This window comes from Stomoxys calcitrans, chromosome 5, assembly GCF_963082655.1.
Source record: "Stomoxys calcitrans chromosome 5, idStoCalc2.1, whole genome shotgun sequence".
Taxonomy (NCBI): domain Eukaryota; kingdom Metazoa; phylum Arthropoda; class Insecta; order Diptera; family Muscidae; genus Stomoxys; species Stomoxys calcitrans.
Window position 1 is genome coordinate 69,437,651 of NC_081556.1, and position 24,439 is coordinate 69,462,089.

The following is a 24,439-nucleotide window of genomic DNA, read 5'->3' on the forward strand; positions in this document are numbered from 1 at the left end:
TGGATTTATTGATTTCGCCAGATCTATTAGAAGTAAACAAATCATTCCCAAAATGTATCGGAGGCTTGTTTCTGAATGGGATATGTTCATATTCGCTGTAGGTCTCTGGAACTCACTTCCTAACGATCTGCAATTACTTAGTAACTCGGCAACATTTAAAACCAGACTTTGGAAACATTTTACTGTATTAAGTTGATGAATGTTAAGATTCATTTATTTATTTATTTTTATTTTTATAAACTTATATTAATTTCTTTTTTTCGGATCAACTAAGTCTATTAATTCCTCTTTAATTACTAAATTTAGTTTTGTTTTTTTCTTCTAAATTCAAATATACAAAGCCACAAATGTTAGTTTTTTTTCTGTTAGTAAGTTATTCATTCAAAATCTGTGATGTACTGTATAGCTATAGATTCTTAGTTTTAAGTGTTTACTATGTACAATTGTTGGAGACATTACCCGCACTTTTATTATAAGAATTTTATATTCTTGTTGTGCAGGTGTACATAAATAAATTACAAATTAAAATTATGTCCAAATCGGCTAATAATTGCGCCCTCTGGAAGCTCAAGAAGTCAAGACCAAAGATCGGTTTATTTGGCCCATTTACAATCCCAAACGACCTACACTAATAAGAAGTATTTGTGCAAAATTTCAAGCACCTAGCTTTACTCCTTCGAAAGTTAGCGTGCTTTCGACAGACGGACGGATAAGGCTAGATCGACTTAAAATGTCTTGACGATCAAGAATATATATACTTAATGAGGTCTTAGACGCATATATCGAGGTGTTACAAACGGAATGACGTAGTTAGTATACCCCCATCCTATGGTGGAGGGTATAAAAACAAGGGAAGTGAAACAAAATATTGAAAGGGAAATTTTAAAGCAATATATAAATGTATTATTAAATAAGGACTTTAAAAGGATGTCAATGTAGTAGTTTTGCACTTTTCCGAATTTGTTTGCCAACTGCTACATAAGCATAGATTCTATCTGGACTGCATATGTTATGAGTTATATGCCAAAGTTCCCACGTTTAGAAAAAAAAACGCTTTAAATAACAGAAAATCTTAACTGCTGCATCTCTCTGTTTATTGTAAATTGCAAGAATACAGTAGTTTTACAGTCCATTTGTAACACAATTTTTCCCAGTATACTGCAGACGGACAATGGCTCTGTCGAAGCATTATTAACTATCAATGACTTACCTGGTTCCAATGTCGTCGCCAGTAAAATGGATGGCAGGCAGAGTAGGATGATACGTATTTCCAGCAAATGCATTGGCGTTAATATGGGCAACATTTGTGGCAGCTCCTTCAATTTCACTTCCTGCTACAGGACCAATGATGATTTTGGCGTAGTTCAGAAGTAGTAGGAGGACCTGAAGGTGTTTGTCACACGCTTAACATCCGCTTGATTGTGCTCCTAGAAACGTGGTTGAGCTCCTTCGGTCCCCCGTTGCCTCTTCTCTGCGCACCGTCTTCTTACCAACGTCCAAGAACGAAAATATAATGAATCGTCTTTTGCGATGCCCTCTTCCTTTGGTACGCTACAACGTTTTGCAACGACTCCTTCCTAATCGCTCGACCAGCAATGATAAATTACACCCTGGAGGAAATGTCTTCGCTCCTTTCAGTTTTATTTGGCATGTAATGCTCTGAGTGGGGGGTTTCTATATGACGTTACGCGTTGCTATTATTTTGCAATGACAATAAAATTAATTCGATTGTGTTTTTCTATAGTTCTCGTTTTAGCTGCTGCCGCTTCTATTCTTGTTGAATTTCGTTCAACTTCCGTGTGTGTTTTTTGTACGCTTCCTTCTGCGAAAGCTTATTGTTATTGGTCCATATTACAATGCTTTTCTATTGTGTGAATATTGTTGTTTGGTTGGTCATAATCATATTAGTTTGTATCATTTTTCATGTACTTTTTATTTTTATTCCCTGTGCTTAATAAAATGTCGTGTCGTGTTTTTCGTCCCTTCTCACAAGGATATCTGGGAAGGATCTTTGTTGAACCAAATGATGGATGATGTCTGATGGGGAGCAACTGTAATCGAATTTTTAGTTGTTCACTTCCCAACGCAATTGCGACTCTTGTTAGGAAGTTAAGCCAAAGATTTGATGGGATTTCTACATTCGTTGGTGCAGTTCAATTATGGAAATCATTTTCAGCTGCAGCACAATGATGTTGGGTTATAAGGGAGATGTCAGTTGCACATTGCCCCTATTCGAGGGGTTTGTTGTCCGATATGTTTGCTTTACAATTTCGTGCTTAGCAGCGGTGCTTTCGCTTTGCCCCGCGTCTCCCGGTAAGCATTCCCTAATTCAAAAAGTTCTGCTCGGCCTTGGATATTTGCGCGTTATTCTTCAGTTCACTGCTTTTAGTTTTTGCTTGGTTAGCTGAATTGTTGCTTGGTATTTTCTACCTTGGAGTTGTGTGGCTTTTTGGTCTTCCATTCGTGTGAAATGCAAGCGAATTTCCCTTGATCTGAAAGTAAAGAAGGACAGCACAGGAAGAATTAAAAATCAAGCATTTTTCTCCATCATTCTATTTAAGCAACTACATTTGCAATTTTAATTTCAATGTTCCCAGGAGAAAAACCTCCCACGCTGAATTGAATGTTTGGATTTTCTACAATACTTAAATGCCAAGTGCAAATGCATACATATTTTTTTCGTTTCTTGCAGTTACCATTTACTTTGATTTACATCTGTAATTGAATTGCAGAAATCAAATGTTCGATTTTCCAAAAATGTTTAGTAACCATTTTTATCCATAAACTGCATACATGTATGATTGGGGAAAATATAAAGCTGAAGGTGAAGAACATATCTTAATTGACCTCATTCTTCGTCTGTCGAAAGCAAGCGAACATTCTAGCGATAAATGCTAGTAACTCCACAATTTCCACAAAAATTTCGGTTGCAAGTCGGTTGGAGTTTCTAATTGCCAAATCATGTCAGCCCTGGGGCTCAATTCTCTTCCTTTGAAAACATGAAATGAAAAAAATATTTTTATTTTTGTTTTTATATGAAAACATGCTAAAAACGTCTTGTTGCTTTTGTGTTTACCCAAAACAAGAATCAGAAGTGCTATGAAATCTGATCTGACCTGTGATATCTTCTTATATATAATAATCAATTTGTGTTTGTTTGTTTGTTTTTATGTTTGTTTGTGTCTTCCTTATGGACTCAAAAACGGCTGAACCGATTTTCTTGAAATTTTCACAGATGGTGCATAATGATCCCGTGGTGAAAATAGGGTACTACATTTTTTGATATCTGAAGGGGAAGCGGACCATACCCCTTACCAATCATGACAATATGGGACTCAAATGAAAGGCATTTAAGAGTAGAAAACGTATCTGCTATCCAATTGTCAAACTAATTGTTTGGGGGACGACCCCAACCCGCAAAACACCATTAAATCGGACATATTTACCAACCTTTGTAATATGGAACTCAAATGAGAGGTATTCGCGAGAAGAATACAAATTCGGTATCCAAATGTGGGAGCACTTTTTGGGGGGTGCACCCTTCCGCAACACACCCCAAACAGGACTTATTTACTGATCATGGCAATATGGGGCTCCAATGAAAGTTATTTGCGAATAGAATACGAATGCGATATCCAAATGTGAGTTTTTGGGGGGCCGCTTCTCCCCAAAAACATCTCCCAAAGGGGACAAATTTACGACCATAGCAATATAGGGCACAAATGAAACGTCTTTGGGAGTAAAGCACGAATCCGATATCAATATTCGGGAAAAAGTGTGTATGGGGCCACCTCGACTCCATAACACCTCCCATATAGGATGTAATTGCTGACCACTCCAATATAGGGCTGTAATAAGAAGTATTAGTAGAGTAGAACGCGAATCTGATATATAATTTCATGGCCAAGTCACTGATCGGCCGCTCCATCCCCAAAAACACCCCCGAAACCGGTCATGATTGCCGACTATGGAAATATGAGGCGAAAGTGAATCCACCCCCATAATAATGCCCAAATAGGACGTATTTGCTCACCATGGCAATTTTGGGTCTAAAAAGGAGTGGATCTCGATATTGATAGTTTTAGGGCCCATATTCTAAATCGGACATATTTGCTGACTTTTGTAACAAGGGGTTTAAATGAAAGGTATTTGAGATTAGAAAACGAATTTGATATCCAATTTTGAGGCCAATGGCAATATGAGGTTCAAATAAATGATATTTGCGAGTAGAGCATGATGCTGATATATTTTCAGTGCTAAGTGTTTGGGGGACCACCCAACTCTCCACTCCACACTCCTAAATCGGGCATATATATAGCAACCACGTCAATGTGGAGATTAAATGAAAGGTATTGGGGGTCTACCTCTTCCCTAAAACACCCCACAAACAACAATTATTTACTGACCATCGCAATATGGGCCTCAACTAATGGTATTTGGGAGTAGAATACGAATCTGATATCTAAATGTGGGACCATGTATTTGGGGCACAGCCTCTTTCCCAAAACACCCCCCCCCCCCCCCCCCCCCAAAGAGTACAAATTTGGGTGCCAAATGTTTGAGGACGCCTCATCCAATAAACTCCCTTAAACCAAAGGCAATATGAGGTTTAAGTAAATGCTATTTGAGAGAAGAGCACCATGCTGATATATTTTTCTGGGCCAGGAGTCTAAGGGACTACCTCATCCCTGAATCGCACATCATGATAATATCGAGCTGAAATAAAGACTTTTAATAATGGAGTATGTATATCTAAATGGCCAAGGGTTTTATAAAGTCGATTTTGTGGTACATATTACGGCCAAACAGCAGAATGGATTTTTATAAAATTGGCATCAATCGAAAGATATTTTTCCAGAGAAGCGACAAATATATATGAGAATACATTTTCCGCAAGGAAAATCTATAACAATGAAGAATTGATTTTTAAGAAAAGAAGAAGAGGAAGCATAAACACAGCAAATTGTTTTTGGTTTTTTTCTAAAGCGTTCGTTATGGGTGCGAATGCAAAGCCAAGGGTGTGAGTATTAGTGGTGAGAGTAAGAGAACCAAATCGTGCGAGATAAAGTGTATCAGTTTTTTGGGTGATGTGCGTGGCCCTACTTGGCATGTACAAAGGGCAGCCAATTTCTTAAGGCTCTGCTTTGGCGTGAGAAGCATTTACACTTTTATTGTTTTTGATTGAAGTGTTTTGCGAGGCTGCACAATAATGCAAACAATTTTAAATATAAATACAGATCATATGCATTAGGTGGGTTACATAAAAGCGTTTTTGTGGCACATTTTACAGCCAAACAGCAGAATGGATTTTAATGAAAATGACATCAATTACCAGATATTTTTCCACAGAAGTGACGAATGTATATTAAATCTTATTTTTCTTAAAGATTAGCTATGCAAATGAGGAATGATCATGAACACACCAAATTGTTGTTGGTTTTTTCTAAAGCATTCGTTATGGGTATGAATGCAAAGCCTTAGGTGGGAGTATAAGTCGTGAGAGTGCGCGAGGTGACTATTATGTGCGAGAGAAAGAGTATGCCAAATGCAGCCCAACAGTGATATTGGGGTGCGGATGTATTGTAATATGATGCGTGTGGGCCTATTTGGTGTTCTCTGGCATGAAGGTCAGCCAGTAGCATAAGCTGCGGTTATGGACAATGACGTTTGCAGTATAATATTTTGGAAACGGTTAAATACAACTTTGGCAACACACTTATTTAAACATTGAAGTGAAATTAAAGGGAGTCAAAGTAACTAATTGTGTGGCCACACTATGCACTTAATAAATGAAAAAATTGGCAGAGAGTTAAAATAAGTTAAAATCATTATGTGATGGGACCATATTTGTTAAGTTAAAAAATCACTATCTTTTTGAATGTTTCTATGTTCGTATGGACTAAGATTTACTAGTAATATTCAGATAGCTAAAGATGATCATGTCATGTAAATAGTGCACCCTTATATTTCAACAAGCCAAAGCGGCATGTAGAGCAATGTGGTAATATGGGGTCTCGAATGGAAGGCAGAACAAATCTGACATAAAAATATGACGTCAAGTTCTTGGGGATCATCCTGTTTTCTTAAACCACTATCATGACAATGAGATTTAACAAGAAGAATACGAACCTTTGAAATATTGATTAAATGAAATATGGATTCAACTTTCAGAGATTTTTACCCCAAAAGGCACCAAGTTCATAGCGCTCGTTCATCAGTAAATTTCGCAAAATAACATGGGGTTACTTCTCTAATATCAATGAGGGCATTTGGATTAAAATTTCAGTTCAATGCTAAAAATTACCTTTAATGCCGAGTACGAATGGCGTGTCGCTTGAACTACCACTGCTAAGATAATTTTTTGCATCGCTGGGTAGCTTTGTAGTGCTTCCAAAGCAGACAGACAGTGTATGTCACTCCAAGAAGCTAAGGATCTAAATGTCGACTTTCGACTAAGCGTTTATTTTTAATGAGCAGATCGGTTTATATGGCAGCTATATTGTTACGACATCAAAAATAGAAATTATATAAAAACAAACAAATTACAATTAAAACTACAAATCAGCAAAATTATTTGGAACGACATTTAAGATTCCAAATAATTTTATACATTCGATTTTGTTATTTCCAAAATTCCAAATAATTTTATACATTAAATTTTATTATTTCCAAAATCGGATATGTCATCACAAAATATTTTGCATCAACCCAATTGTTAAATTGTTTGTAACGACAATGTTGCGATTCCAAATAATTTCACTCTTTCAATAAAAATGCTTTGTAAGACATTTTGAATCCAACACTTAAAATTCCATAGACTTTTATAACACTGTTTCGTTCCCAACAACGATGGAAGCAGGAAACGAAACAGACTTAACAAATAAGCAAGAACCAAAAACGCTTTGTAAGATATTTTTAAGTAACATAAGTCATTGTGGACAACTAACATGTAGAATGAAATAACATTAATAAAATAGAATTATTCTCACCTCCAAATCGCTTGGACGTTTTTTTATTTTGAGTTGCCCTATCGAAATAATCGAAGGGATTACGATTCAATTTTTTTTATTTCAATATCGAGTTGAAATAATAAGTGGCGCAGTCGGTAGGATCCGCGCAAAGGATCCTCGGTGTAAATTAATTAAACCGTACCCCTTTGTTCGTTTTTACGCATTAACGCGGTGAAAGAACTCAATGTGCATTCAATAAGTTAAGTAAATCAATAAGCAAATGAAAGTGAAACGTGACAAATAAACTAAAGTGAAAGATAAGAAAATTAAACAAATCAATTAAATAAAGAAAAACTGTTTATTAAAATAAACAAAGATATTAAAAGAAGAGTTTTATTTTAATAGAACAAATAAAAAAAAAACACAACTGCTAAACGATCAAAAAAAGAAAAAACAATTGCGAAACGAACATACAACAGTGAAATCTAAGATCAACAAAGACTACAACACAAAGAGGAAGTGTCTATTAAAATCTAATCTGTGAAATTTCCCAAGAAAAGAACCAATTCCAATATTGACAACACAGGATGAAGATCCACAGCAATCAACTGACATCAAAATTTTAGACGACAAGAAGCCAACCCAACATCTAACAACATCTAATACCAAAAAAGAACCAATTCCAATATTGACAACACAGGACGAAGATCCACAGCAATCAACTGACATCAAAATTGAAGACGACAAAGTAGCCAACCCAGCATCTAACAACATCTAAGTAAGCCTAGATCTAATTCTATATACGCTTTATTTATATTGTGAAATGCATTCTTAAATTTTATGAAAATATTACCGATTTGTCCTTTGAATCTAGATAAATTCATTAAGGTTAATTTTTATTTAAAAGTAAGAAAATTCTCTCAATATATTGCTGCGATTCCCATTTTAATAAAAATTAATAAACAAAAAGAGAATATCTTTGAACAAAAACCTTGGGTAAAATTTTTTTTTTCCTTCTCTAAAGTGACATTCAAATTGATTAATTAGTTTTTCTTTTGTTCGATATTTTGTTTCAAAATTACGAATGTAGAAACATATTTAACAATTACACTAGACAGCGGTAAACATTTTTTTTCCCCAGTATAAACTTTTCGCTTGACGATATGGCTACTGACACTTCAAATCCACCTCCTCTATCTGTTAGAATTGATCCCCTTAAATATTTAGGAAACCTTCCAGAATTCAGTGGAGACAATAGAGATCTCCAAACTTTTATCAATTTAATAGACAGAGTCCACCCTATCCTTAGAGCTTACGATGAACCATCTCAATATCTGTTCTCTGACATCATAAAAGGCAGACTAAGAGGGAAAGCTAGGGAAATTGTTGAGATAAATTGCCAGGCCGAATCCTGGAACGATGTAAAACAGATCCTTATAAATAATTTCGGCGACAGACACAGCTTAGAGGAATTGTTCGACAAACTGAAGAGCGTGACGTTCAGATCAAATAGTGTTGAATTTTATAATGAAATTAAAACTGGCCTTAGGAGTTTAAATAACAAGACGATTACCCTACTAGGATCGGGCCCAGCAACAAGTGAATGTGCTAGGAATAACATGAAAACGGCGTTGGGGATATTCAGGGAAAAATTGCCCGAACCCATGAAGACTATAATAACATGTAGAAATCCAGACTCTCTGGAAACTGCTATGGATATACTGTTTCAGTCCGGATATGCTTATACTACACAGGCAAATGGTATCTTCAATTCTAACACGAGACAACCGAACAGATCAAACAATTCATACCAAACCCAATATAAAGGTCAGGAAAATAAAACAGACAAGCGTCAACCCCAGAATAATAACAGACAGCAACAAATTAATTCGTATCAAAATAATAGATATAATCAAGGAAATAATAGCTACAAACCGGTACAAAATCAGGGCAATCAATATAATAAAAGCTTTCAGGGTAATAGTTTTCAACAAAGGGATAACAATTACCAACCAAACAAATACAATGGAAACCCTCCTAAACAGCATAATAATCAATATTATCCTCAACAAAATATTCGAAACCCTAACTACTACCAAAGAAACAACCTACCACCTGCAGAACCAATGGATATAAATATGGTGCAGAACAATGATCAAATCAACGTTAATAACCAATATACTTATGGCAACAATTGGGAGGAGCAGATCACAAAACAAGAACAGATAGAATACCAAGGACCCCCTTCTAATTACCAACCAGCAGATAACCCGGCTCGAAATAATATCGAATCATCCCAAAATTTTCTTACAGTAGCCTCCGGGGAAAATTACCCCATATAATCGTGAAAGATTATTTAAAGTTCATTATAGATACCGGAGCAACTCATTCAATAGTGAATCCCGGTTTATGCGACCCAAAATGGAAAATAAAGACAGGACCCTTGACCTTGAAAACACTGCAAAATCGCGTCGAAACCACTACCATTTACCGTGTTCCTTTATTCTCTGAACTAGGAGATGATAAGGAAAATTTTGACCTAATAGAATGTAAATTACACGATTATTATGACGGAATAATTGGGAATGATGTTCTAAAACGTTTTGGGGCAATAATAGACTACACGAGCGACAGTTTGATGATAAACGATAAGAAAATTCCCTTATTTTATGCGGGCACACACACAGTACAATTTATAATACCAGAAGAAAATGGACTTGTTCATTTTTCAGAACAACGAAACAACACGGGAAGCGTAATCCTAAAAGAAGGCATATACAATGTCCAGAATTTTAAACTTGAAATACAAACGTCTATAGATAGTTTAGACCAAATCTATCTTAATACTGATGCAATAACATCAGTGAATTCCAAGAACTTTTATATTGTGAATGAAGAATTTCAACAAACAGAACCAATTCTTCAACAGATCCGTACATCGCACATGAATTCAGAAGAAAAATCCCAAATATTAAGAATTATAAAAGAATACCAACATGTATTCTATGAACCAAATTCTAAGCTAACCTTTACTGGTGAAATAAAGCACAAAATAGATACGATCGACAACATTCCAATTTGTACAAAAACATACCGATACCCCTACATCCATAAGGATGAGGTACAAAAGCAGATACAGGAGATGCTTGACAACGGAATAATTCGACATAGCAGCTCACCGTATTCCGCACCAATATGGATCGTTCCTAAAAAGGAAGATGCCAGCGGTGATAAAAAATGGAGATTAGTCGTGGACTACAGGAAATTGAATGAAGTGACCATCAACGATCGGTATCCAATACCAAACATTGATGAAATCCTCGATAAATTGGGGAAAAGTATGTATTTTACTACTTTAGATCTAGCAAAAGGATTTTACCAGATCGAAGTCGAAGAATCTGATGTGCATAAAACTGCGTTTACTGTGGAAGGTGGGCACTATGAATTCTTAAGAATGCCCTTCGGACTTAAAACAGCCCCCGCGACCTTCCAACGACTAATGAACACTGTATTGAAGGATTATATTAACAAAATATGTCTCGTTTATCTTGACGACATTATAATATTTTCTACTTCACTTCAAGAGCACATAGAGTCTTTGAAACTTATCTTTAATTGCCTGCAGAACGCGAACCTAAAAGTTCAACTAGATAAGTCCGAATTCTGTAAAAGAGAAACACAATTTCTTGGACATATCGTAACTCAAGATGGTGTGAAACCAAACCCATCAAAGGTAGAATGCGTTGTAAATTTTCCGATACCAAAGACACCAAAACAAATTAAGCAATTTCTTGGACTTACGGGATATTACCGGAAATTTATTAAAGATTATTCTCATCTAACCAAACCCATGACCAAATACTTGAAAAAGGATGCCAAATTGAACATAGTAGACCCATCATATCTCCAATGTTTCGAAACTTTGAAAAAGATTTTAACTAATGATCCTATCCTAGTATATCCAGATTTTTCTAAAATATTCACTCTAACCACAGACGCCAGTAATTATGCCCTTGGTGCAGTACTATCACAAAATGATCGACCTATATGTTTTGGAAGCCGAACCTTAAACGAACATGAAATAAACTACAGTACTATCGAGAAAGAGTTATTAGCCATAGTCTGGGCTACTAAATATTTTCGACCCTATCTCTTTGGTAGAAAATTTATAATAGAAACCGACCACAAACCCTTGACATGGTTATTTTCGATAAAGGAACCTAACTCTAAACTGGTTCGTTGGAGATTGAAATTATCAGAATTCGATTATGAGATCAGATACAAGAAAGGCACCAAAAATGGAAATGCTGATGCACTTTCCAGAATAAGACCCGAAACAGCAGAAATAAACACAATTGAAGAAAATACAATGATCACAGAATGCAAAACCCCGATAAATTTCTATAAGAACCAAACTATAATCAGGAAAATTACATCAGGCTCGACCAAAATAAGATCATTGACTATATTTGGAAAAATTAGAAAAATATTTTACTTTAAGGAATTAGACAGAGCTTCAGTTATAAAATTGTTGAAAACCCACTTTCATCCTACCCAAGTCAACGCAATAATTATCGACGATCCCTTCTTCAATATATTCAGTACCACATACAGCGAAATATTTTCGAATGATAATGGATTAAAGATAGTAAGATGTACAACTCTACTCGAAGATATTGAAGATGAATTAAAATTAACAGAACTAATTAAAGCAGAACACTTGGACAAAAACCACAGAGGCATCCAAGCTGTTTACGAAGAATTAAAACTGAGGATCTACAACCCAAAATTGAAACTTAGGACCACACAATTCATAAATAACTGCGAAGTATGCAATATTGAAAAATACGATAGAAATCCGCCTAAAATACCGCTTCAGATAACTGATACACCGTCAAAACCTAGAGAAATCATACACATAGACGTATTTTACTCCTTGAACAAAAGTCTTTTTATGACGTCTATAGATAAGTTTTCTAAATATGCAATGGCATATCGGATAAACGGAAGATCTTGGACTGAATTTAAAGTAAAACTACTTCAAATGATCAATACCCTCGGAAAGATGGATAAGATTATCGTCGACAATGAACTCGGATTTAAAGCCATACCGATGCAGCAATTTCTAACAGAGGAAAACATAGAAATACACTATACGTCTAACAGCAACCATACATCAAACGCCGACATCGAACGATTACATAACACAATAAATGAACATTTAAGACTACTACGACATGACGACAGGAACAATAGCGAGACAATAGAGGAAAAAATGATTAGAATCATAGGATTCTATAATAATACTATTCACAGTACCACCGGACATAAACCTATAGATTTTATTAATGGAAAAATTCACGAAGACTCCTATAAAGGTATACACGATCTAATGGTCTCGAAAAAGGAAAAGACAATTCATAAACGAAACGAAGGTAAAGAAGATGTTATTCTGGAAGATGGAACAAACTTCATTAAAGAAATTAGAGGTGGCAAAAATCACAGGAAATACAGGAAAATAGATAGTAGAAAGATAGACAATGATCACATAGAAAATACTGTAACAAAATTAAAATATTATAAAACACATGTTAAACCAAAGAAGCAATACCAAGACAGAGACAATCCGACAATAACTACATAGAAATAACTTTCAATTCTTTCCAGGCTATGGACCGGATACTGATATTGACTTTAATTACAACTATTACGGCTCAAACGATGGACATCCAGGACTTAACTAACAATAACGGATACGTACCAATAAAGACAGGAGAATTCAGACCTATTGAATATTATAGTAAAATCTTACACATCTTGAATCTGACCGAATACGAACGCACACTGGATATTATAACGGAAAACATCAATGCCCTCAGAATGACTACATTTAATAATAAACCCCTTTTAGACACAATTGATAAGAACTTTGAATTACTTCAAGTTAAAGTTGATAATTTACATCCTCGTCTTAAATCAAAACGCGGACTAGCGAATATAATAGGAAAAGGACTTAAACTAATAGCAGGAACAATGGATAGTGACGACGAATTAGAAATAGAAGACAAACTTAAATCTCTCAATGACAGACAAATTAATCTGACTGGAAAATTAAATACATTTACACAAGTTAATAATTTTCTATCCTTACAAATACAAAACATAACAAACCATATAAATCGACAACAATACAAAATCGGCAAATACTTAGACGATTTCAAAAACATCCTTCAAAACAAGATAGCTACGCTAGAAGACGAATTTACGTACATGACACAAATTTACCAAATAAATAACGACATTCTCTTATTCAAAGACCATATAGACGATATAGGACAGATAATATTTTCTAGTAAATTAGGAATAATCCCTTCAAACATCCTAACCAAAACAGAACTAGACCTCATAACCGACTTTGACAGCTATAAGGATATTAAAGTTTCAGTTGCATTTCATAACGAAAGTTTAGTAATTATTCTACAAATTCCACATTTGTCTGAAAACTACTTTTCAAGAATTCAGTTCGAACCAATACCAAATATGTTAAATAAATCTATTATACTCGACACAAACGAGGTATTAGTTGACTTAAACAATAATATATTCGAAAATAATGTGAAAAACAAATTAATGAAAAATATGATAAAAGTAAACAACGAATGTCTAAAGAATATTTTACTATTTGAAGAGGCAAATTGCCCAATGGAATTTTTGAAAGACACAGAGATAATAGAAATAATTCCAGGTGTCTTAATATTTAAAAATTTTCTTTCAAATATTACTCATAACTGTAACAAAATGAAACTAAAACAAACTGGAAATTTTATAATCAAATTTGAAAACTGCCAAATTGATGCTTTAAATAAAACATATATGAATGTAAACATAAAAATTTATGATAAAATCATTTTACCCAATATTTTAACAAAGGTTAAAGAAACCGAACATTTTACACTGAATAATATAAAACTCGAATCCCTTTTCATGGAACAAATAAAATATAAAAATAACCTAGATCAAATCATTTACCATAACAATAAATTTACAATAATAAGTAACAGTATCGATGTAATAATAGTAATATGTATAATAACTATATGCGTAATGTTAATTTCTAAATCCAAACAAAAATTTGTAATTTCGTCGGAGCCTCATACTAACGGTGGGGGTGTTACGACATCAAAAATAGAAATTATATAAAAACAAACAAATTACAATTAAAACTACAAATCAGCAAAATTATTTGGAACGACATTTAAGATTCCAAATAATTTTATACATTCGATTTTGTTATTTCCAAAATTCCAAATAATTTTATACATTAAATTTTATTATTTCCAAAATCGGATATGTCATCACAAAATATTTTGCATCAACCCAATTGTTAAATTGTTTGTAACGACAATGTTGCGATTCCAAATAATTTCACTCTTTCAATAAAAATGCTTTGTAAGACATTTTGAATCCAACACTTAAAATTCCATAGACTTTTATAACACTGTTTCGTTCCCAACAACGATGGAAGCAGGAAACGAAACAGACTTAACAAATAAGCAAGAACCAAAAACGCTTTGTAAGATATTTTTAAGTAACATAAGTCATTGTGGACAACTAACATGTAGAATGAAATAACATTAATAAAATAGAATTATTCTCACCTCCAAATCGCTTGGACGTTTTTTTATTTTGAGTTGCCCTATCGAAATAATCGAAGGGATTACGATTCAATTTTTTTTATTTCAATATCGAGTTGAAATAATAAGTCTATATCAGGTTATGAACCGATTTGAACCTTATTTGACACAGTTGTTGAAAATAAGAATAAAATACGTCATGCAAAATTTCAGCCAAATCGGATAGGAATCTAGGAATCAGATCTGTTTATATGATAGCTATATCAGGTAATGAACCGATTTGAACCATACTTGGCACAGTTGTGGGATATCATAACAAAATACTTCGTGCAAAAAATCATTTAAATCGGATAAGAATTGCGCCCTCTAGAGGCTCCAAAAGTCAAGACCCAAGATCGGTTTATATGGCAGCTATATCAAAACATGGATCGATATGACCCATTTACAGTACCAACCGACCTACACTAATAAGAAGTATTTGTGTAAGATTTCAAGCGGCTAGCTTTACTCCTTCGGAAGTAAGCATGGTTTCGACATACGGAAGGACATGGCTAGATCGACATAAAATGTCGCGACGATCAAGAATATATACTTTATGGGGTCTCAGGCGAATATTTCGAGTAGTTACAAACAGAATGACGAAATTAGTATACCCACATCCTATGGCGGAGGGTATAAAAAGATAAAAGTCTTAAAATTTTAATGGAAATGTTTATAAGTAGAAAAATTAGGCATTCTTGTCTCAAAAATATAGTCTGATTCAAAGAAAACCTTACATATAAACCGATCCTCCCTTTTTGTTTTTTCAGCTTCTAGTGCCTCATTAAGACAGTCCATAAATAGATACAGCCCCCTTTAAATCGATCAGCCGATTCGAATTTTTGAACCATGAAATTTGAAATGAGCTTCGGGCTTTTAAACCCCAATAGCCACACAAATAGGTTCCAGAAAGATTTTCACATTTCTTTGTTTTTTCGCCCTAATAAGATAAAGTATTAAGACCCCCTAATATATTGTATAATACATATTATTGGGATAAGCTGAAATAGTTCTCTTTTTTGCCTCATTCAGACTTTTGCATTCAACGCAAGACATCGTATTTGTACTGCGCTGTGCTCCTTTATCCTACGACCTTTCAACTACATCTTGACTAATTGATATTACATTCAATTTTATGATTAAAAGTCTAATGTATCTTTCAACTCTGGTAGACTTGCAGTGCTAGTGTTGCCGGCAATTTAAGTAATAAAGGAGCCAATGACTTGATTGATTCTGCCGTTTTTCAAAGGCACCAGGCAGGCGCTGCAAAAATAAAGTACATCCATCCCATTGCTAAATATTGGACTTCATTTATTTTTAATAACTTTTTTCTTTCAATTTCACAAAATTAACCATTTTCATTAACTGCCATTGGGGTTGGTGCTATAACCAGCCCAAGCGACTCCTTCCACCCGACCAACACAAGTCAAAAGTCCAAATAATGAAGGACACGACGAAAGTCACAAGTAAAACTCGAACTGGAAAATGTATACAACGTGTATTACAATTTCCAGCCATTAATTGCAATGCCCCACAAGGACAAGAAGGCTTTTTGAGTTTCAAACTCACAATAGATAACGCTGCAATCGTTGTTGCTGCTTGAAAACATTTTCTCTTTCTATGGCGACGATGTCGATGTGTACCAACTATCTTTGGCGAACGCATTGTGTGTTTTAGCCAGGAATAATTAATGGGCTTAATGACCTTCTGCTCAGCCATATTTGATGGACAATGATTGCAGGTCATAGTGACCAATTTTACTACTCAATGTAGTTTGAAATTTAATGGATGATGGTTTGTTGCAAGTGTATTTTTAATAAAACAAATACATACAGTATCGAGCATATGTTTTAATAGATGTTTCGCGGATTCAAACAAACGACGATTGAGTTAATTAGCTTTATACACACCACTGTAGGATGTGGGTATGGCCTATTTTCAATTGACAGACCTCGAAATATTGATTTGCGATCCCATTATGTATATAAATATATACTTGCTTGTCTCGGCATTTAAAGTCGATCTATCCGTGACGGTTCTTCCGTCTGTCGAAATAACGATAGCAGTCGAAAATATGAAGATATCCACTTAAAATTTTGCAAAGATATTCTTATGGGTCATGTGATGTAGGTCATTGGTATTGCAAGTGGACCATATTGGTTGAGATTTGTATATAGCTTCCATATAAAGTTTTTGTTCGATTTGACTTCCTGAGCCCCTGCACCTCATCTTTTGGCTGAATATTAATATGTGAATTACATTTGTGCCTACACCCAGTTAGATAGGTTAGTGGATGGCTATAGCTCCTATGTAAACCCAACACGGGATTTGTCTTCTTGAGCCACCAGAAGCCAAAATTTTTTCCAATTTGGCTTAAATTTAGTATGTGAACATTTATGTATTTCAATACCCACAGCAAATCCAGTGCAAAGAGGTTTATAAGAAGGTTTTAAAATCTTTTACACCTCAATTTTTTCCGATTTAAATGAAATTTGGTACGCGGATTTGATATCTTCAAACTAATCGATTTGTAAACTATGTAAGTTAATATATGTAATTTTTTTGGCATAGTCTATGGTGGTGCGAACGAAAGACTCGGCCCTCGCTTTCAGCAGACAGGCGGGCGGAAGGGCTGAGAGAGATCGACTTAGAATGTCATGACGGTCAAGAAAAATATGTATTTGCTATGTTTTGCACATTAATCATACATTTTGAAAAGCGCTTGTTTTTGAGATTTATACCCTGCATTACCACTGTGGTACAGGGTATTATAGATTTGTGCATTTGTTTGCAACGCTAAGAAGGAGAAGAACTAGACCCATTGATAAGTATACCGATCGACTCAGAATCACTTTCTGCTTCGATTTAGCCATGTCCGTCTGCCCGTCCATGTAATCTTGTAATCAAAGTGCAGGTCGTATTTGTTGTCCGATTGTTGCGAAATTTTGTACATGCCACTTTTTTGGCTCAAGGACAAACGCTTTTGATTTTAAAAAAAATCGGTTCGGATTTAGATATAGCTCCCATATATATCTTTCATCCGATATGTCTTTTTATACCCTCCACCATAAGATGGGGGTTATACTAATTTCGTTATTCTGATTGTAACTACTCGAAATATTCGTCTGAGGACCCATAAAGTATATATATTCTTGATCGTCGTGAAATTTTATGTCGATCTAGCCATGTCCGTCCGTCCGTCTGTCTGTCGAAAGCACACTAACTTCCGAAGGAGTAAAGCTAGCCGCTTGAAATTTTGCACAAATACTTCTTATTAGTGTAGGTCGGTTGGTATTGTAAATGGGCCATATCGGTCCATAACCTGATATAGCTGCCATATAAACCGATCTGGGATCTTGACTTCTTGACCCATAGAAGTCGCAATTATTATCCGATATGCCTGAAATTTTGTACGACGGATCCTCTCATGACCATCAACAAACATGTTTATTATGGTCTGAATCGGTCTATAGCCCGATACAGATCCCATATAAATCGATCTCTCTATTTTACTTCTTGAGCCCACAAAGGGCGCAATTCTTATTCGAATTGGCTGACATTTTACACAGGTCTCCAACATATAATTTAATTGTGGTCCAAACCGGACCATATCTTGATATCGCTCTAATAGCAGGGCAAATCTTTTCTTATATCCCGTTTTGCCTAAGAAGAGATGCCGGGAAATGAACTCGACAAATGCGATCCATGGTGGAGGGTATATAAGATTCGGCCCGGCCGAACTTAGCACTCTTTTACTTGTTAAGGCTGTAGAATCCACAATTTTCGTCCGATCTTTACAAAATTTGGCTTTGGGTATTTTTTAAGGTCTACATATGTGTGCAAAATCTCATAAAAATCGGTTCAGATTTAGATATAGCCCCCATATATATCTTTCATCTGATATTTACTTTTAAGGCTGTATAAGCCACAGTTTTTGTCCGGTCTTTAAAATATTTTGTGCGAGCTTTTTTTATTTGACGTCCTAATATGTGTGGAAAATTTCATGAAAACGGTCCATATTTAGATATAGCTCCCATATATATCTTTCATCTGATATGGACGTTGAAGGCTGTAGAAGCCACAATTTTTTACCGATCTTTACAAAATTTGGCATGGGATGTTTTATTTGACGTCTCCATATGTGTGGAAAATTTCATAAAAATCGGTAAAGATTTAGATAAGCTCCCATATATATGTATCGCCCGATTTGTACTTAAATGGCAGTAGTAGCTACAATTTTCCACCGATCTGCACAAAATTTGGCACGGACTGTTTTGTTACAGGTCTTAACATATTTAGAAAATTTCATCAAAATCGGTTCAGATTTAGATACAGCTCTTATATATATATCTTTCATCCGATTTGAACTATTAAAGCTGTATAAGCCTCAATTTTGGTCCGATCTTCACCAAATTTGGCGTGGAGTCTCAATATATGTGCAAAATTTCATAAAAATCGGTTAAGATTTAGATATAGCTCACACAAATATCGTTCATCTGAATCCACAATTTTCGTCCGATTTAGCATGAGACGTTTAAATTTACGTTACGCAAAATTTCATTAAAGTCAGCCCTAATTTAGATATAGCTTCAATGTGTATATTTCATCCGATATGAACTTTTAAGGCAGTAAAATACACAATATTGGTCACATCTCTAGAATATAGGGCGTAAGATGTTCTATTTCATGTCCCAGTATGTGTCATTAAAATTGGACACATAAGATGTGGAAATTCAAATCTTTTGTCCTATGGTAGGAAAATCTTACAAGGTTTAAATTGCTATTTCAATTGGTATCCAAATTAAAGTCTGACTAGATTTCGAGATGAGTTTTACATATAAAAGGTACTACATGCACTAGTTTACTTTGGAATCTGTGAACTGAAATTACATTTTGACGTGGGGCAACTTAAAATAATGTCCGCAATGTTAATCCAATCAGTCCGTAATGTTAAAGCTTAACGAACAGGTACTCGACAATGGAACCATTACCGACTTTATAAAAAGTCGGAAGACTAGACTAGGCAATGAACCTAAAACGATGACATCAGGCAGTGCAGTGACAGGAAAGTCAATACAGTCTAAAGAACAGGGAACAGACGATGAGAACATCACCTACTCCCAAGATGCCCATTTACTGGAGGATCAATGATTACGGTAATCCAGATAATCCTCCACCGGAGCGAGACTGCTACACACGCTCTGATGGAGAAAATCAGCAAGGGCAAGATTCATATTACCTTATTTCAGGAGCCATGGACAATCCGGAAAAAAGTTTCTGGACTTAACCATATCAACTACCAATTATTCTATGCTAACACTGATACTCTCCCCAGGACCTGCGTTATTTGTCATAAAAATTTTAATTATATATTTTCCCCAGAGTTGTCAACGTCGGATGCACATTGGTGAGACAGAGAGATAGTGGAGCATACATGGCATCACTTTATCTGCCTTTCGACTCATCGACACCACCACCCACGTCGGAGCTGCAACGGCCGTTAAGGAAAGCAAAACAGACAGGGAACGAAGTGCTAACAGTGTGCGATGCGAACTTTCACCAAATTTCGTGGGGCAGTTCTTGAATACTAACGACGTAATAACACTTAATATTGGTAACACCTCTGCCTTTGTTAATAGGATTAGGGAGGAGGTATTAGATATGACGTTATGTTCAGATAATCTGATCGATTAGATTCAGGATTGGAGGGTCTCCGTGGAACACTCTTTCTCTGATCATAGCTGCATTAGGTTTAGAATAGCTCGGCCAGCGCCGGATCCGATAAGCTACTGGAAAAAGTTGAAAACCACCTGGACAAAATTCGGAAGGCTACTCAGAAGAAGACTTGGACAAGATAATTTACATTGTCCAAGCATAGAAGACATTGACGAAAATGTCAACAGGATTGACTGCACTGGTGGGGTCCTTCGAAGATAGTTGTCCTCTTCGGGAAAGGAAATCAGCCCAAGAAAAACCCTGGATGACGTGCCTCCTGGAAGCTTTTCTGCCACCAGGTCGATAGCGTTTATGACGCCGCCAATATAAAAAGTTTCTCTCAAAAACTCATGTCCAATCTGAAATTATAGTAGACGACATGGGAGTGAGAGCAGAGACAACGGAGGACATGTTAAGTCTTTTGATGAAAACCCATTTTCCACAGGATACGAAGGGCCTCACGAAGGTACTGGAATCTTGGAATAATGACGTTAATCAAAAGTTTATATTGGGTTGCCCAAAAAGTAATTGTCGGTAATATAGTAGTAATATAGTCGGCGTTGACAAATTTTTTTCAACGGCTTGTGACTCTGTAATTGCATTCTTTCTTCTGTCAGTTATCAGCTGTTACTTTTAGCTTGCTTTAGAAAAAAAGTGCGCGAAATTTTGTTTACATTTGTTTGTTTGGCGTCAATTTTAATATGAGTACCACATGTATTAAAAGAAATTCATTTAACAAACCGAATCAACGCTTGTGCACCTTATGCACCTTAACCGCAATGAATTCGATCCGTTTTTAAAACGAATCATAACTGGAGGTGAAAAATGGATTGTTTACAACAACGTTAGTCGAAAACGATCATGGTCAAAGCATGGTGAACCAGCTCAAACCACTTCAAAGGCTGATATCCACCAAAAGAAGGTTATGCTGTCTGTTTGGTGGGATTGGAAGGGTGTGGTATATTTTGAGTTTCTTCCAAGGAACCAAACGATTAATTCGGATGTTTACTGTCAACAATTGGACAAATTGAATACGGCCATCAAGGAGAAGCGACCAGAATTGGTCATTCGTAAAGGTGTCATATTCCACCAGGACAACGCTAGACCGCACACATCTTTGGTCACTCGCCAAAAACTGAGTGAGCTTGGCTGGGAACTTTTGATGCATCCACCATATAGCCCTGACCTTGCACCATCAGACTACCATTTATTTCGATCTTTGCAGCACTCCTTAAATGGTAAAACTTTCGGCAATGATGAGGCTATAAAATCGCACTTGGTTCAGTTTTTTGCAGATAAAGGCCAGAAGTTCTATGAGCGTGGAGTACTAAATTTGCCAGGAAGATGGCAAAAGGTTATCGAGCAAAATGGCAATTATATATTTGATTAAAGTTCATTCTAAGTTTTATTAAAAATGCATTTACTTTCTTTTAAAAAATTCGCAATTACTTTTTAGGCAACCCAATAATAACGGAATTTATGCTGAAGGGATCCTTAAGTAGCTGCAAACTATTTAAGTCACCCGGACCTGATGGAATATTTCCGACGTAACTACAGAAGGAGGCAGACTGTCTGGCGCCTCGTCTGGCCAAAATTTTCACAACGTGCCTAGGACTTGCATATACTCCAAAAGCCTGGCAGAAGGCTAGGGTGGTGTTTATACCCAAGACCGGTAAGGCAAGCTATGCGACACCAAAGGCCTACAGACCCATAAGCCTTACGTCCTTTCTACTCAAAACCATGAAACGTAGTGTGGACACCATGATAAAGAGTATTACATCCAGCGAACTGCTCAGCGAACAAACAGCATACCTTTTTCAAGGGAATCTTTGGGGAGACTGCCATGCACTAGGTTGTGTATAAAATAGAAGAATCCTTCGATGCCAAAACGTACACACTAGCGGTATCCATTGACATCGAGGGGGCTTTAAACAATGTGCGGACCGACGCACTGCTCCAATCCTTAGACCAGTACCGGAAGCACCCGGTCCTTAGAGACTGGATATACCATATGCTAAGGAACATGTGGATAAATTGTGTGTCCCATGGCATAAATACAAGGGAGAAAGTGGCACAGGGCACGCCACAGGGAGGCATTTTATCGCCACTCCTATGGGTGACCACCATAAATGACCTATTACGGATGCTGATTGGGGAGGGATTTGAACCCATCTGCTAGGCATACGATTTTATAATACTTCTAAGGGGTAAGGATCCGAACGAGCTATATAAAAGGGCTGAAAGGGTCTTGCATATGGCATATGACAGGGCAAGACCCAGGGGTGTTTACCCAGAGAAGACTGAAATATGTCTGAAGGCGAAGGCTATAAGACGATTTCGACATCTGAAAAGCTCAAATACCTAGGTGTGATGGTGGATCACCGATGTTGGGCACTATGTAGACAGGCCGTAGGCTCGAAATGGGGCCTGAATCCTAGGATAGTCCACTGGCACTACAGGAGCGCGATTAGACCAATACTTACTTAAACCTCCGTAGTTTGGTGGACTGCTATGGAGAAAAAGTGAAACATAAGGACCATACAACAGGTTCAGAGAACATGTTGTCTTGGCATAGGCGGAGCGATGAGGACCACTCCCACTAGAGCGTTGGAGACTATATAGGCAACTCTGTCCTCTAGCTTGGGGGTTTACATTGAGAACCCTGGGACTGAGATCTGCTTTAGACTGCCTGACCATAATACGGTCCTGCAGGCGGAGATCCGGGCGATCATGGAATGCGTGAAGTGGTGTGGTGTTAACGCGAGGACGTCAAGTCTGATCTTTAACGACAGTAAAATTGTCATAAGGGCAATAACAACCAGAACGGTGAGGTCACGAACAGTCTTGCAGTGTAAGAAGGAGATTAACGCCTTCTCTTAGGATGACAAAATCCGCATCGCTTGGGTGCCGGGCCATAACGGAATAAGGGGAAATGAAAGGGGCAGGCAATTTGGCGATGAAGGCCAGAGGACTGCCGTCAATAAACTTGGCTAACCCGAAGCCTTTAAGGCAACGCAGTCCGAGTTAAGGAAGTGGGCGACGAAAGCGCATGCAACATTGTGGAATAGCGAAACGGTCGGTAGGACAGCGAAAATCCTATGGGGGGATCCAGATCGTGAGAAGACGAGGCTATTACTGAAAGGAAACAAGAAGGAGGTCAGTATAGCTATTGGTATCATAACGGGACACATTGGACTACGAGCTCACTTATGTAAAATCAGAACGGCAAGTGAGAGCATGTGTAAGGCATGCGGGGAAGATGGACGTTGGAGCATTTCCTTTGTCATTGCCCGGCTTTTGCGTCCAACAGATACCGGTACTTAGGTTGGGACACAATATCAGACTTGAACCAAGTTAGTGGAGTGGCATTCAAAACAATAAAGGATTTTGTAAGTAGAACGGAATTTCTAACTTAAAATTTTCTTTTAAGAGGTTACTTTATAGTTTTTAGAGCGCACAACAAGCCGATTACTGGCTTAGGTGTACGTCCATAGTGGCTTGGGCGGATTAATATCTGGCCCTCTTTCCAACCAAACCTAACCTAATACAATCAACAAAAATCAAAAAATTTTATATCAAAAGAGAGAAACTAGAAAGCAAGTATCCTATTTATGCGAAAAAAATGTGTTTACTAACAAAATATGACTTGGAAGTTGATGAATGACATGTGAACACATACTTACGTCATGTTAAACAACCAAAACATTCAGCTGGAACTACTCTTATATACCCTTTACCTTGGATCGCATTTATAAAGATCTTGGCACGGTTAAGTTTTTGGCTTATGAGAAAATAAGCCAAAATCTTAGTAAGGATAATAGGAGGCCATAACCACCAATCCTCATGGGTTTTTTAATACGGATACTCGTGCATATATGTACAACAACTACTTTCAATATGTGCTTAAGATGTAAAATCAAGAAATCCTCATATTTCAAATTTTCGACAAATCGGAAAAGATTTACAACCTCTAGAAGGTTAAAAAGAGCTATATAAGGTTTTGGACCTATTCTGGTACTTGTCATAGCTATTGGAGGTCATTGAGAAAGTCATGTGCAAAATCGCAACCAAATCGGATAAGAATCGCGCCCTCCAAGGGCA

General features: G+C 36.4%; 1 protein-coding gene across 5 annotated transcripts in view; it reads right to left on the reverse strand.

Annotated features, from left to right (window-relative positions):
• Window positions 1-24,439, reverse strand: part of LOC106087244 (zwei Ig domain protein zig-8) — a 351,757-nt gene that overhangs the window by 132,094 nt on the left and 195,224 nt on the right. For all 5 annotated transcript variants that reach the window (XM_059369432.1, XM_059369431.1, XM_059369430.1 and 2 more), the window contains exon 2: window positions 1,211-2,492. In XM_059369432.1, coding sequence (XP_059225415.1) covers window positions 1,211-1,304 — 94 coding nt within the window. In that variant the 5' untranslated portion in view covers window positions 1,305-2,492. The remainder of the gene's footprint in view (window positions 1-1,210; window positions 2,493-24,439) is intronic.